The sequence below is a fragment of the Phallusia mammillata genome, chromosome 7, assembly GCF_965637545.1.
Source record: "Phallusia mammillata chromosome 7, kaPhaMamm4.hap1.1, whole genome shotgun sequence".
Taxonomy (NCBI): Eukaryota; Metazoa; Chordata; class Ascidiacea; order Phlebobranchia; family Ascidiidae; genus Phallusia; species Phallusia mammillata.
Window position 1 is genome coordinate 18,747,439 of NC_137258.1, and position 16,007 is coordinate 18,763,445.

The following is a 16,007-nucleotide window of genomic DNA, read 5'->3' on the forward strand; positions in this document are numbered from 1 at the left end:
TATTTATTGCTTAATTAAGCTACAAATAGCGTTGAACAATGCTAGTGTTGTAAGCTAAAAATAGATCAGAATAAAATGTCCAATAACAGTTACGTATGAAGAGGTAGTTTATGCTTCCTAGTAATGAATAGGAATATGAGCAGCTGTTTTCCGTCATGATGACTAGGTGCTTTCGAATATGTCCTTTGATGTGCTGCAAATTTACACCGCGCATCGACTAATTGGTGGACAGTAAACAAAAACAAAAATCTCATTAAATTTAGTTGTGGTGCTTTAGTGTTATTTTAGTAGGCCAATATTTTTCTTCTGAATAAAATATGATTCGATCAAATTAGTTGTTCCGCAAGAAGTGGTACGCGTGGCCAGGTTTTTTTTTAAGGTTTGGTTTGGGTGACCGCTAAGTAGTTTTAAGAGACCGCAAGTGTTTCATTTAAATACCAAAAAATAGTCATATTTGCTGAAACGAATTATTTATTAGGCTACTGGCAAATTTTGGGAAACCGCTGGAGAAATTTGGGGGCGTGGCAGTACATTTTGGGGGCGTGGCAGTACATTTTGGGGGCGTGGCAGTGCATTGCGTCCAAGTGGTACGAGATCGTAAAATGGTTGGGAACCCCTGCGCTAGACAAAACAAAAATTCACGGATTGTGAGGTGCTAAAAAAAGCTACCAGATAGAACGGCACATAGTTTGTCAAATGACTCTTCGCAAGAAATTTGTCCACTAAAGTTGCCGTTACCCAATGACTTAATTGAAAAGAAAAAATGGATTGTAAAACACTGACATAGGTCATATAGATAAGCAACCACTGCAAGTCGAGTTGAGTCAGCTACATCTACTTTACAAGAAAAACTCAAATTCCAATGTGAGCCATTCCATCAGGGGGCGCCAACTTGTTTCCCTTATTAGATGTTATATTTTGTTATTCGGTCACTTTTAGTTTTCGACGTCTACTTGAAGTTATTTTTTGATTAACAAACTTTTAATTCTGGTATGCAATTGTCGCAAAAGCATCGGTCGAATGTGGTTATTGTGTGTATAAATGTTTGGTAACAAATGTTTCATAACGTTTGTAATATAATACCTCGTTTATCAGTAAGTAAGGTTTGTTTGAGAGCAAGTGCACCTAAAACCAATATTACATCGTGCAGATGGGTCAAACTTTTTGAGATTTCGAAGTGTTGAATTAAATCATTGCATTGTAACGTTTCTTTTTCTAAACGTTGTGCGTGTTGTATTAGTTTTTGTTCAATTTATACTTGATCATCCTACGTGACAAAAGTTTTACACCTCAATTAAGTAAAATAAACTTGTCAGAGAAAGGGACCTTATTTTCTGGTATGCTTAGCAATTAAAGATGTGCTAATACAGAAATCGTCCTGAACCACGATACTCAACAGACAATTCCAACACAGGTAAAACTTTCAGCACAGTTGAATCAGTCTTGTCTGTGTATATCATAATGCAAATTCCTATTAATATCGATTTCACCACAAACAACATGCCATTATGTTTTTGGTTTTTGACATTTTACAAAGTTGTCACAGAAATAGCACTTTATTGCCTGCTGTGAGTTCTCCATCAAAAATAAGTTTTCAGTTGTTTGAAAGTAAGCTAACCGGTTCGCTGATCTCGTAAAATTTTAAATGTATTGGATGGTGGAAAAACGCGTTCTTTATGGGCATGTACAGCTCAATAAAACACCGCCGGTGACGTAGGAAACCTTATAGAGCTAAAACGTAGAAAGGGATTTTTTGTGACGTCATAATGCACCGAGCGTGCTCGGCCTAGCACCGAACATTAAAGTGAAATGCTCGGTGCTCGACCAAACAGAACATTTGCAGTTTTGGCACATCCCTAGTATTTACTACACACAAGCCTTTTGTGAACTTCGTTCTTTTGCACAAATTTTAAAAAGTCATTACCATCATTTCTATGTATACTTGTGGGCGTTGTAAACAAAATAAAATTGAATTGAATTACGTTTTAAACAAAAAAAACATGGTCAAGTTTTGTTTTTCTCAAACATATCAAAGTTACGATTACCCAATCAGCAAAAAAAACAAGCAACCAAAAACGAACAGGTAAACTAACTAAACACAGAACTAGATTCCTTTGGGGGCTTTAAAGGCCTTCTGTCAAATCAAATTAGTTATGTATACCTTTACATATCAATTGCAAATGCCTGTATGGACCCGAAGTTGGCTGCTCTGCTTTGTTAGATAGTAAGTTGTCAATATACACTAATTACAATACACATTTACCAGTAAGATATATTAATAGTGGCTTTATTATATTTTATGCCTTGCAGCAACAGTTTTTTTATGCTTAATTCACAAAAAAAATCAGATCAAAACGAAAGTACTTTTTTTAGAAGTTAAATGACAAGTCGTTTAACTTCCAAAGAATACATAACTGTATTTACGTTTATTAAATTTAACACAAAGATTTCGACGTTATCATAAGTTGTTTATTAAGGACTGTAAGACGGTGGATACGGGGCACCACTTTGCGGTGATGGCATGCCGGGATTAGTTGACTGATAGTCCATGCCTGGCGGTGGGTAATTCTTGTTCGCTGGTCCAGTTTGCTGAAGCGGGACTGCTGGTTGGTGGTAGTTTGTGGTCATTGGTGGTTGTGTAGCTTGTATAACAGTAGTCTGCGGGTAGGTGGTGGTTACCATGCTTGTTCCTGTGCTGTACGGTTGCTGACCAAGCGCGATGGTTGTTCGTGCGTTCTGGCGAGCTTGGCAAATTCTAATTGAGCCGCCCAATAATAAACCCAGCCCAATTGCTAAAAGTATTGCCCCTACGTAGATTGAAGCATACCACAACACTAATATTCCGGCCACCAAGCAAATGCCACCAGAAGTAAATAGACCAATCAGTTGGTTTCGGTGTTGTTGCGCTGCAACAGAAAAATGTTTTTGTCATTTTTTTACATTTATTAGTAATGCAAAGATAGAAAACCACGCATTTTTTTCGGTTGTAGCTGTAACCGAAAAAAGACTGACTTTCAAATTTGGTATATTTGCGATACTTTTATTTTATTCATTTCAATATTAAGTCGGCATAAGTTCTTCGTAAAGGTTTAACTGCCATTATATTTACCGCAATTAAACAAAGGCGTTCCAATCAACAGAACTAATGGTTTCATACTAATCTTCCGTTAACAGTTTTTGTGCGTCTGCGACCAAAAACGCTTTTTTATTTTCTTACATGTTTCATTAAGATTTATTTAGGGCTACCTAAGCTCCGTAAGTGGTTATAACGACGCAAAAAATTGAAACACTGAAAAATGTGACGTTATCCAACTTACCATCAAATGGCACGATCACTCCTCGGTTGTTTTGTGCCACAACCACCGTTGGGGTTTGTTGAACATTCATCGTACTTGTTGAAAAACAAACAAAAGTGTTTCCTTAACAATTACAAAAAGTTTGTTGTTTAAGACTTCGGCACCAAAAAATCTAAGAAATAGTTGTTTAGGCGTAAAGCTTTAATTTTGAGACTATTAAAAGTTGAAATATCAAACAGCAAAGTAGACCCATATTCCTTTACTGTAAAGGCAATCACTTCTGTGCATATTCTTCTCCGTAATGTACTAAAACATTTTTTACGTTTGCACACCTAAATTTTAATTGTTTTTAAATTAGACTTAAAAGTTTCCCCACGAAATTACAGCTGTTTCATAAGTATATTAGGTTTACGTTTGCGAACCAAAATGACAGCTTTTTCGAAGGTAGACCTCAGGCTTCGTTTACGTTTACTCATGAAAATTACAGCTGTTTCATAAGTAGACTGTAGTTTTCGTTTACGTATGTTCACGAAAATCACAGCTGTTTCATGAGTAGATCTTATTTTTTGTTTACATTTGCTCACAAAAATTACTAATGTTTCAAAAGTTGACCCAAGTTTTGGTATACTTTTCCTCACGAAAATTACAACTGTTTCCTAACTAGACCCTGTTTTCGTTTACGTTTTCTCACGAAAATTTCAACAATTTCAGAAGTAGACCTCAGTTATCGTTTAAGTTTGCTCACGAAAATCACAGCTGTTTCATGAGTAGACCTAATTTTTGGTTTACGTTTGCTCACCAAAGTTACTAATGTTTCATAAGTAGACCTCGATTTTCGTTTAAGTTTGCTCACCAAAGTCACAAATGTTTTATAAGTAGACCTCGGTTTTTGTTTACGTTTGCTTACGAATATTTCAACTGTTCCAAAAGTTAAACTAAGTTTTCATTTTCCTAAGAAAATTTGCGACTGTTTTATAACTAGACCTCAGTTTCCACTTACACTGTGCCTAGATGAAAACACGCAAGTGGAATGATTAAGTTTTCCGTGCACGCACACATACGTTTGTTTTGGTAGCTTGCTTAATAAGAGGGAAACGCATTTCCTGTTGTGATATCCAGATTACTCATACACGTTTTGGAACTCTCAGTGCTATGGTATTGTTCTGTAGTCTGCTTGGTGACTGTGATCTTTTGTTCATACACATTATGGTTAGTTGTGCATCCAAGTTAATGGGGCCTTAGTACCGCATGGTATAAAAAAGTAAAAATGCCAATGTTGGGACGTCTTTTAAAAGTCTATTGGGTCAATCTAACTAATGATTGTATAAATTACAATTACATTTAAGCACACTATCGTTAGAGGTTTGGTGGTCGCGGCACTATTAGTACTTGATTTATGATTTTTGGAATATTTGGTTTTGGCCCGCACCAAAAACATTTGGTGCATCAGTAATTACAACCAAGTGCTTGTTTTAATAAACATATTCACAAAATCATGTTTTTTTTTATGTAAATGCATGAATAAGTACAATGTGAAATAGAACAAGTATCAACCGTAATCGTAAAACCACTTTCGGTTTATGTCGTATCAAATTTAACCTTTAGGACAGAGGTTCTTGGCCGTTTTGGTATCCTGTTTTACTTTGAAAGAGTTGTATGGTGAATTTCAAAGAAAGTCCAACCCTAATTTTCTGAAACAAACTATTATCTCATACCCAAAATCAAATTTGAACACATACATTCAGCCTCAAACTTAACTCACAAATTGGCAACTAAATGACTCATAAACGTGCTGTGTTATTTGGCAGTGGTGCTCTTCAATAGCTTACAGTCGGCGCTGCATATGTCATTGGGTGGTAAATTGTGGTAATTTGCGGTTGACCGTTTGGAAGGTAGGACGTCGTCAATGGGTAACCGTTGGCAACCATCTGAACGTTCTGTCCGCCTTGCTGGATTACGTACGGGCGTTGTTGCTGGATAGTGGTCATAACAACTGGACCAGGTTGACTTTGACTTGACGTTACGATATTACGTGCAGGCATAGGCTGTGTGACTTGGCCCAGGGTATCCATGGCCTCGATTGCACCCTTCATGGCAGTAATAAATGAGTATGCATGGGGAAAATAGAATTATAAGGGGCGACAGAATCAGCATAAGCAGCAGATAAAAGAAACAGCAGTCTGTGTTAAAAAATATCAATTAGTTTAAATGTACTTTTGCAACTAGTTTGGTAGAAGTTAAAAATACAACAGTATCTTGTTTGTCTGCTAGATACTGCCCACATGAAGTGGCTTTTAGAAAAGTTGCATAAGTTTACTATACGCTTGCGGATAAAAGAAAAATAAACAAAATATTACGACTTAAAGATAGTTTATGAAAACCGTATGGTCCCGCAACGTTGAGACGTTTTAAAAACTGAAAAAATTCGAAGATGGTAACTGATGGTTAAAGAGTGCTATACTACTTTGTTATCAGAAAGTTTAGTTTAAACATAATAAAACACAAGGTATCGATGTTAACCTTAAAAATCTGATATTATCCGGAAACTCATTCACAATTTCTTTAACAAAACAAAACATACCAAACAAAGAGTTCTCTATGTTAAGTATAAACTCTACGTCTCACCTTCGTCTTTGTTTCCCATTTCGTTCTCAAAGTCAGATAACGCAAAGAGAACACAAAACACTGGATAACACACACCAGTCCAAAATAGTTTATAAAACTGCTGGATGCTTCATTTAGAATCACACTAAATATGATGTTGGTATGTTCGTGATGGGTCACTTGTATGGACTGTGCCATTTCATAGTGCTTTCGTCATTTAATAATGAACATCGGTTGCCTGACAACAGAAGTGACGTTGTTAAATGAACGTGTAAATTACCAATCACCCGGAAGGTGAATGGTTTAGTGGCTCTATATCGAATTAAACCCGTTTAACTTCAACTTAAGCCCAACCCGGCCTAAAAATCATTTTTAACAGTGCACCTTTGATTCTCGATCGATAGTTTTGTGCATGGTATTTCTCAACCTGGAGACCTCGATTTTCGTTTAAGCTTGCTAACGAAAGTTACAAAAGTTTATGAGTAGACCTCGATTTTCGTTTAAGTTTGCTCACGAAAGTTGCAAGTGTTTTATAAGTAGACCTCGATTTTCGTTTAAGTTTGCTCACGCAAGTTACAGATATTTTATCAGTAGATACAATTTTCGTTTAAGTTTGCTCACGAAAATTAGAAATGATTTAAAACTAGACCTAAGTTTTAGTTTACGTTCGATCACTAAAATAACAACTGTTTCAAAAGTGGCCTAAGGTTTCATTTTCTCAATAAAAAGTGGAATGATTAAGTTTTCTGTGCACGCACACATATGTTTGTTTTGTCTCAATTTTTAAATTTGTTCATATGAAAGTTTTGTGGTGTCACACACAAACTTGCCTTGTCGTCGAGGGCCTGTATTGTTTTCCGTCTTAACTAGTGCATTCGTCATGTAGTTCAGAAATAACTCAAAAACCCTAATTTACAATACCCTGCAAATCTCAAAAAAAAACATGCGCAAAAGTAAACCTAGTAAATTGAATTCCTTTTTTTTGCAGGAAAATTAGACACTGAGACATTGAGAGAAAAAATCAAAACACGCAAAAGGGATGATTAAGTTCGTGTGCACGCACACATACGTTTGTCTTTAAAACTTCTCGGTTAATAATCGGGGAACGCATGTCCTGTGATATCCATGGTTACTCACACACAGTGCTATGATTTGGTTTTGCAGTCCTGCTTGGTGACTGTAATATTTTGTTTTCACCCATTCTGGTTATGCAGCTAAGGGTTTCTCCAACTGAAGATTCTTTAATGTATAATAAGAAAGCTTACTATCGCGAAAGAGGTGTGATTGCCCTAGCATTTTACGTACTGTTTTTTTTTGGTTTTGGCCACCACCTTTTAAGGCACGTTCGGTGCATTAATAACAAAGGCTGCGGTTTGTGGCCCAGGGTAACCATGGCCTCGATTGCACCATTCATGGCAATATTAGATTAGTAAAGGATAAGCCTGCTACATAGTTTTACTGTCCACACGATGCGGCCTTTAGTGAAAAATATTACTACTAAAAGATATTTAATGAAACGCGTATGGTCGCGCAACGGAGGGATGTTTTAAATATTGAAAAAAATATATGAAAAGGATAACTGGTGGATAAAGAATACTATATCTTTGTTATCACAAATTTTAGTAGACATATCTCAGAAAGAGTTCTATGTTAAGTACTCATCTTATCTTTGTATCTGTGCCCCATTTCGTTCTCAAAGCAGAATAGCAAAAAAGTTGGGTACTTGTTTTTCCTTATAATTCTGATCAGATAACGCAGAAAAACACACACCTGTCCCAAATAGTTTATGAAGCTGCTGGATGCTTAATTTACAATTAAACTGAATGTAAGGTTGATATGTTCGTGAAGGGTCACTTGTATAGTATGTGTCATTTGATACTGCTTTCGTCATTTATCGGTTTCTTAACAACACAAATGACGTTGTTAAACGAACGTGTAAATTAACAATAACCCGAAAAGTAAATGGTTTTGTGGCTCTATACCAGTGGTTTTCAAACTCGGTTTTCAGGGCCGCATGCGGCTCCCAACTATACTTATTTTGCGGCTCGCACCAGACCTCAGAAAACCACCAAACATTGCTATTTTAGCTTTCAAAGTCGTATTCTTTAGTGATTTTCTCAAGGTTTCGTTTTTTTGCCGCTCACCGCGTCATGCCTCATGGTACGAAAGCGTGCAATTTCTATCCATAGAAGGGTTTACGAATTATACCATTTCGAATTATATTTAAACCATGATACATAATATTTGCATGTATGATTGTTAATTGCTTGTCTATGCATGCTGTAAAAACTGGACTTGTTTATGAACCAATAGAGAGATAAAAAAAATGTTGAAATCGAGAATGCGGTCGTCAACCTGGTGACGTTGTACTATTAGATCAAATCACTTGTGTATTCTACCTGTTGAAAGACTATTGTGTAACCAGTTATGAATAAATGCAATCGCGAACCTATTTATTGTCAACGGTTGACTGCAACCAACTTTGAATTTGAGTTATCTTTGAATTGTTGCTGATTAACATTTATCCCAAAGTGTCTTTAATTCAACCCCGGTTTATAACTGTTTCTTTAATAGTTACTTTATAACGTTAAAAACACCGAACTCCAGGCAACATTCACCGGCTCGAAATGTACTCTCCTGAGCTAGGTAGGACTTAATATATACACGAACTTAATTTAAACCTGGCCATGCTAAGAGAGACGCAGTGACACGTTATGCTATAGAAGAGTGTAAACTGGCCACGCATCCTAAACTATATGATGTTTAACAAAACATACATAAGAGGAGAAATATCTTAGAAAAATGCTTTGCGTGTGTAAAGTTTTAATTGCACAAGAAAACAAACAATTTAAACACACATCAAAATGACTTTAAACACTCCGTATTTACTTACATTTCGTGCACGTATGATCGTGGATTGATATTTTATTTATTCTTTTGCAAGACGTGTTAATAAAGAAAATAAGGACAAAACAAATAGTGACCCCCCCTAAACTGCATCAAAAACTACAAGTCGTTTGATACGAAACAGGTCGTATGTATCCAGAAAATATAAAACATTTCTCTTCGTACGGGTTGAACAAATACAAATGTATTCTCCCATTTCTATTTCAAAGACTGTAGTAATTGGTTTAAACAAGAAATTAACATTCAGATGTACAAACGTTTTTTTAGACTTGTTTTGTGCCTACAACATCGTTATAAGCTGGAGGGGCAGGACTGAAGCCCTGTGGTGGGTAACTTGGATTGTTCGGAGGGTAACCTAGGGCAGCTCCCGGGTTATTTAGGGGATAACTTGCAGTGATTTGTGGTTCTGGGTAGCCTTGTCCCCGTGGCCCCGACATTGGTACTTGCGTCCCCTGCTGGTGTTGGTACGTAGTTGTTACTTGCGGTGGGCCAGCTAGGTAAATCGTCTTCGGGTGGATTTGCATATTAACGTTCTGGGCAACACCGGCTTGTTGGACCACATAGGGTTGCTGTACAGTGGTTGTAACGATTTGACCTCTCGTTACAAGTCCTGTTTGTTCTTTTTTTCGGCACATCACCGCTCCAATTACCACTAATATGATTCCCAAGCTGAGCAAAAGCGGTCCGGCAACGTAAGAAGCACCCGTGGCTGTTATGGTTATGCCGAGAGGGCACAAGAAGACACCCAACATAATCATCTCGACAAAACATATTGGTGGTGCGGCGTTAACTGCGCAGAAACAAACAAACAAACAAACAAACAAACAAACAAACAAACAAACAAACAAACAAACAACAAACTGTTAAAAATAGTCGCTAAGCGTTTGTCAGAGTTACTTAAGAATTTAAAATGACCAAAACAAAACCTTTACTTTATCGTCCAAGCTTCTATGTTTTATTATTATTAATTTGGGTAGTATGCTATGCGACCCAATAAAATGTTTGTTTGCATCAGATTAATGCGAGCTACAAAAATTGTGAGGATGGTTTGGCTTAAAACTGTTTTGTACATATTTTTCACTTTTTTAGCTACAGCTTACCTGTCTGTGGGCGGTAGACTGGTTGATTGATATTTGTGACATACACAGTTGGGTTTTGTTCTGTTATTTGTGACATACACAGTTGGTTTTTGTTCTGCATTTTTTCACTTTTGACTAAAACAGGGGTTCCCAACCTTTTTACGATCTCGTACCACTTGGACGCTCTGTATTGCCACGCGTACCCCTTCTGGCAGAACAACTAATTCGATCGAATCATGTTTTATACAGAAGAATAACATTAGCCTACTAAAATAACACTTAAGCACCACAACTACATTTAATGAGATTTGTTTTTGTTTACTATCCACCAAAAACCTACAAATGTGATAGTCTAAAGTTGGCAACAAAATGTTAGTTACACCTTTTCAAATTTAGTTTTTAGCATTTTTGCTGCTCACGTTCCTGCATTATTACATTACGACCAGTGTCCGTACTTTCATAGAACTAGCCTACTATGAAGCATGAACTACCTCTTCCGCGTACCGTACCACAGTTTGGAAACCCCTGGACTAAAACTAAAGATAGCAAATCAATTTTGTTAACCAATTAAAGAATCTCCCCTTTGTGCGTGGGCACGCTACAAGATACAACGATTAAACAATGTTGCAGGTTTTTTGTGTGGCATACTTGCTCTTGTTAAAAAGCTATGTATGTAGGCATTTGATACAGGTTTGTAAAAACACAATTTGCATTAGATTGCAACGTTTTTTTTTACTTAGGAACTTTCGGTTTGATTGTCCTGAATCATAAAGCAAACATTGTGACTGGTTGCGAAAAATCGTTGTCACAAGTCAAAACAAATCTCAAAACCTCGTAAAAAGCGAAAAACTTATACGCCTCGCTTTAAAAAGGAAATCTCATCTATCGAGACACCGTAAGGACATTTTGCGATAGACAAGTGAAACAGTCCTTCAGGCGCTGATTGCGGTAAATTGTGGAATGTTGTGTGCTATTGAAATGAAGTTTATGACATGCTTAAAGTTGCTTCAGGTGTTGTAAGTCACGTTACTGTTTTAACTGCACAATGTAAGTTTTATGGTAAGCATGTAAGTTTTATGGTAAAAATACATCTTGAACCTTTTTGGTCACGTACTGACCAAGAGTGAACCAGTTTAGCCTTCATTGAAAGAATAAACCATGCTTTTGATAGAGTTTCCTGTCTACTACAAATCATTGGTAGCTTGTGCAATGTTTTTCTTGCGGCACAACCTCTATTAAAAACAATACATTTCAGAAGCTTAAAGTACATTTCCTGTTCTCGATCTAAACAAGTTCAACATAGGCCTGCAGTTGCGTTTCCTATGAGTAACACAAAATATCAAAACCTTTACCTCATATTGTGCACACAAATGTACTTGTAATTGCACCTTATTTTATTAACTTTAAACATACAGTGGCGCAGATATTGCAAAACTTTTGTAACAATCACCAATGTTTAAAATAACTTGAAGCAACATATTTTGTCAGTTCATGCTATAAGTCTGTTTTGCAGTAGTAAACGTAGTCTTGAAGTTCGCGTGCAAGACCAATTTCAGCAGGCGCAAAGCAAGTAAAAGAGGTCAAGACAGTCCAATTAAATGCCTTTGGTGCAAAATTTTTGCGTGCAAACCCCAAATCTTGGCGTGCAAAAATTTGTTTAAAAAATCGCGCGTGCAGCTGCCACACTCTGCAGACTGGTACCGTTGTATTATAAGATTAAATCAGGGAGTCGAACCGCTTGTAATACGGGTTCAGGTTCGGTTCGGGTTCACTTCGTTTTGTTTTTAAGGGTTCGGGTTCTGTTCAGGTTTTTAAAAATGTATATTTTCGGGTTCGGGTTTTGTTCCGGTTTGGGCAAATTATCCGGTCCGAACCGGTTTTCGGTTTTTAAACCGATTCAAATTTTCATTCGTTTTAATTTAATTCTACCTATCATCTACCCGGCCTTATTAAACCCCAAAAGATTTTTGACCGTGCACTGTTATTTTTGACACGCCCTCTAAGTGTTATCTCGTGTATTCTGAAGTGCGCTGTTTTTTAAAAAAATCACAAAATATAAAACAGACTGCATTTTTTACTGGTTCAGTTCCGGTTCGGGTTCAACGCCAAACAAAATATGGGGTTCAACTCAGGTTCGCGTTTTTAGAAAATCGTAATTAGCGGTTCGGGTTCGGTTCGGGTTCGGTTCGGGTTTACTGAAATTAACCGCTCAAACCGGTTTGCGAGTTCAGGTTCAGTTCCGGTTCGACTCCCTGGATTAAATCACTTGTGTATTGCACCACTCAAATGACTGATGCGTTGGCGCAGACCAGTGGTTCTCAATCTTATACGGATCGCGTATCACCTGACAACTTTTTCTTTTGCTGCGTACCACCTAAACCAGTAATTCCCAACCGTTTTATTGTCACGAACTTTAAGTCTGCGGACCCCAAAGTAATTTACCGCAGGTCTTTTCATGTTTCTTGCATTATACGTTATTACGCTTTTGAAGCATTTTAATTCACCTTCACGGTCTTTTAATTTCAATGAGTTTCTATACTGAGCGGTCAACATAACAAATCGATTTTTTCTGGTGTATATAACTTGACCCAACACAAAGTCTATTGTCCATGTGTGTTAAACAATCACAAAAAGTAATTGTTCTTGGCCCAGTTAACAGTTTCCACTTGTATGGAGGATTTCTAGAACAGACTTAAATTAGATACCATAGAAAGCTACTCGCGTACCCCTGAAAAGTTCCGGCGTACCAGTACGTGTACCACAGTTTGAGAACCACTGGCGTAGACTGTGTATTTTGTGACCAGTAATATGTAAGTGCACTCTGCAACAAAACAAAACTTCAAATTTAAGTTATCTTTTTAATGTTTTAAGTTATCTTTTTACCCCAAATGCGTGTTTAATGGAGAACTGGTTAATAGCCTTTGGTACATGTCACATGATAATGTTAAAAAAACGATCCAGACAGCATTCAATCCTAAAGAGAGCGACGTTATGCTATAGTGCAGGGGTTCTTAACCAGGGGTACATGTACCCCTTGGGGGTACGAAGCACCAAAGCAGGGGGTACGACAGTCGGTGTGAAATTATACATTATTTAGGCATATTTGTGAAGAATGCGTAACAAGTTACTTTGTTACGTGTAGTTGATTTTAATTGACTGATTGTTGGTGTTCTGTAAATTTTGTTGAACTTACAAGACTGTTTTAATGCATGCATTCAACACGTAAGTTATAAATACACTGAGATTAATTCGCATTATTGTTTGCTTCTGTCGGCCATTGTAGAGAGGGGGTACGAGAAAATATCAAGAAAGCTCAAGGGGTACAAGCGCTAAAAAGGTTAAGAAACACTGCTATAGTGTGTAAACTGGGCACGTATCCTAAAGTCCTAAACTAAACGATGTTTAACAAAACATACAAAAGAGGAAAACAATTTTGGAAAATGCTTCGCATGTTTCAGGTTTAAAATTCACAACAAAACAAAAGCTTGAAACACATCGAAAGCAATTAAAATACTTCGTCTTTACTTTCATATCGTGCACGTATGATCATGAATTGATGTTTTATTATTATTTTACAAGACGTGGTAATAAACAAAAGTGTGACAAAGTAAATAGGGAAGTGTTCAAACTCTCAATTTTTAAATCTGTTTAAATAAAAGTGTCACACAATCTCAACAGTATGCATTTAAGTTTTGCACACATGTTTAGGTATCAATGTGAAAAAAATTCCATGTAGAGAATTCGAATCAAGTAATTTCCTGTTTAAAGGAACCTTGTGCGCAAAAAATGCTTCTAATCACTGCTGTTGAAATCGTAATCCAGGACCGTTTGTTGCCAAAACGGGTTTAAACGTAGGATATACAGGTAAAAAAGGGGGTTTAACCCGTGGGCGAAAAATTGTGATGATTGTTATGGTGCTTTTAATTGATGTTTACATTTAATGGTGTAAACTGGTAAAAATTTACAGTGAAACACACGCAATTTATAACAAATGTTGTTCACAGTTGGTTCACAGCATCGTCATACGATGGAGGCTCAGAGTAAAAATCTTTAGTTGTTTTATCTAGCGACCGATAATCGGGAGGGAAACATATCGGGTTCTGTATCACAGAGTCCACCCTTGCTTGCTGATCAGGCAAATTTTGTCTTTGTTCCTCAGCTGGGGTTTGAACCCGTATTTCTTCGTTTGTAATACGTGGCAGCTCTGACCTTGAGGTTGAGGAATTATAGACGGTTGTGACGCTTAAAGTCTGTTCTGCATCTTGCTGAAGTTCGTACTGTTCTGGAACAGCTGTTTTCGGTTTCCTTTTCCGGTATTGGCGGCAGATTATCGAACCAGCCACCACCATCATCACACCAACTGTCAAACACATTGGTCCAATGACTAGAAATGCGCCGAACGTGGAAATAACTATTCCAGCTATGCATAATGCCAGGCCGGCCACTATTAGACAGACTGTGATCGTTTTCACTGAAACATAAAAATATTTTAAAAATTAGAATAATTGTTAGTTTTTTCCTGGTACAAGAATGTTCGTGTTGGTTTGCAGACTGTCAGTTGAGACCAATTGTATATGCGTTTGTGTATTAACCTGCTTCCTTATTTAATTCCTTTTGTCACATACACTGGGAGAGCATTTAAGGGCTGTGGTCACGTACTTGAACATTGGCCTATATGTGAAAGGTCAAACTAACGTGGTACTTGCATATTGCAAAACATTATTATTGCAGAAGTTTTACTAATCGCGGTATTTATCAGTGGTCAAAGTTACAACTTGGGCCGGGACCAAAAGCCGACTCGTACTTTTTTAAAGCAAGCCAGAAAGTTCGATGTGAAGTTACGCCGAGTGTAAAGTCCGGTTCGAATTTCAGTTCGGTTCTTGTTTTCACTTAAGCCCGAACCCAACACAAAACGCACGGCCCGACTTACAACTCTATCATCGGTACGCCTTTACATTTAAAAAAATTGTACACTTATCTTTGCCGTTTGGGCTTTATCTACTTGGACAGCGTTAATAGTTTCAAATTGCCGAAAGGTCAGTTTGCAACAATTTTCAACCGATCTGGATCACAATGGTAGCTCATCAATCGTTACACGACGCGCGATGTTTGAAAAAAAAAACGTTTTTAGGGTTAAGTAGTCACGTTTGTCTGACATTTCCAGCCATCAATTTACTGCAGTGTTCAAGTCTCAGTCGATTTACTTACCGAACATTTTTGCCAGTGGTGGTTTCCCCGATTACGATGTGACACGTGTGCCGTGCTTTAGTTATATGCAAAACTTACATCGGCTGGCACCATTACATTACTAAATTCTGTTGATAAAATATGCTCATTTTCAGTCACAGATTTGTCGACTAAATTCATAACTTAAACAAAAAGCTTTGCTTGTTTAAGTGTAATGTACATTATGGAAAGCAGTTTGTTAGGAAAAGAAACATTTCCCTAGCATTGTAAAGTTGTTTCAATTTTGAAGCATTGAAATTCTAATAATAGGATGTTGTTAAAGTTGTCTTTACGAACTAGTCGGTAATAAGCAAGCCGTTTGTGATGCCACATAAAAACGACCAAAAAGACAAAAGTTTGGTTTCAGTTGTACAGAGTATAGGCATATACTTCTACGCAGAAGTTAACAGTTTCACATATTTAAAGACCTGCGTTTCAAATCAATTTTTGCATCTAAAAAGTCATACACCACATTATAAACACGCAATGTTCATGTCGCATACGGGACTTGTCGCCTTGAACAGTCTTAAAATTTAAATCCACACTAAATAATATATATTTCAAAGCATGTAACAGACTTTACAATACTATCCTTACAACTGGTTTGTTATTTCTGTTTTATAAACAAGACATTTTTAAAACTATTTAGTAATTTTTTTTCAATGACCTTAAACTTTTAATGCCGAGCCTCTAAAAAACTATGTTTTAAATACACCTAAAACATACCTAAACACACGAAACCGAAATTTTAAACGAACTTTACCTCATAAACACCAGTGTACTTCCGAAAGATGCTAATACACTGGCGTAATATAGCAGTCCTGTATGTCTTTCCAGCATCAAACCCACAGCTGATTAATTAAACACGATACAACACTCAATGAGACAGCCCATT

The 16,007-nt window shown here is 37.0% G+C and overlaps 2 protein-coding genes across 2 annotated transcripts; both read right to left on the reverse strand.

Moving 5' to 3' along the window:
• Positions 1-1,787: 1,787 nt before the first annotated feature.
• Positions 1,788-3,463, reverse strand: LOC145238815 (uncharacterized). The gene is made up of 2 exons (XM_080102085.1): positions 3,318-3,463; positions 1,788-2,906 (listed from the first exon to the last, which is right to left on the reverse strand). The coding sequence occupies exons 1-2, from the start codon at positions 3,385-3,387 to the stop codon at positions 2,473-2,475; spliced, it is 504 nt and encodes a 167-aa protein (XP_079958211.1). The 5' UTR covers positions 3,388-3,463; the 3' UTR covers positions 1,788-2,472.
• A 5,607-nt stretch (positions 3,464-9,070) lies between these two features.
• On the reverse strand, positions 9,071-10,007 carry LOC145239063 (uncharacterized). Its single transcript, XM_080102349.1, has 2 exons — positions 9,908-10,007; positions 9,071-9,597 (listed from the first exon to the last, which is right to left on the reverse strand). Exons 1-2 carry the CDS (start codon positions 10,005-10,007, stop codon positions 9,071-9,073), a joined length of 627 nt encoding a protein of 208 aa, XP_079958475.1.
• Between the last annotated feature and the right edge of the window lie 6,000 nt (positions 10,008-16,007).

What these genes read in the sequence shown, in the direction of transcription:
- LOC145239063 (XM_080102349.1), bottom strand. Translation starts at nt 10,007, where the DNA reads ATGCAGAACAAAAACCAACTGTGTATGTCACAAATAACAGAACAAAAC. An exon ending in AGTCTACCGCCCACAGACAG is followed by an intron (nt 9,598 to 9,907) that starts GTAAGCTGTAGC and finishes GTTTCTGCGCAG; the next exon opens with TTAACGCCGCACCACCAATA.
- LOC145238815 (XM_080102085.1), bottom strand. Translation starts at nt 3,387, where the DNA reads ATGAATGTTCAACAAACCCCAACGGTGGTTGTGGCACAAAACAACCGA. An exon ending in AGTGATCGTGCCATTTGATG is followed by an intron (nt 2,907 to 3,317) that starts GTAAGTTGGATA and finishes TTTCTGTTGCAG; the next exon opens with CGCAACAACACCGAAACCAA.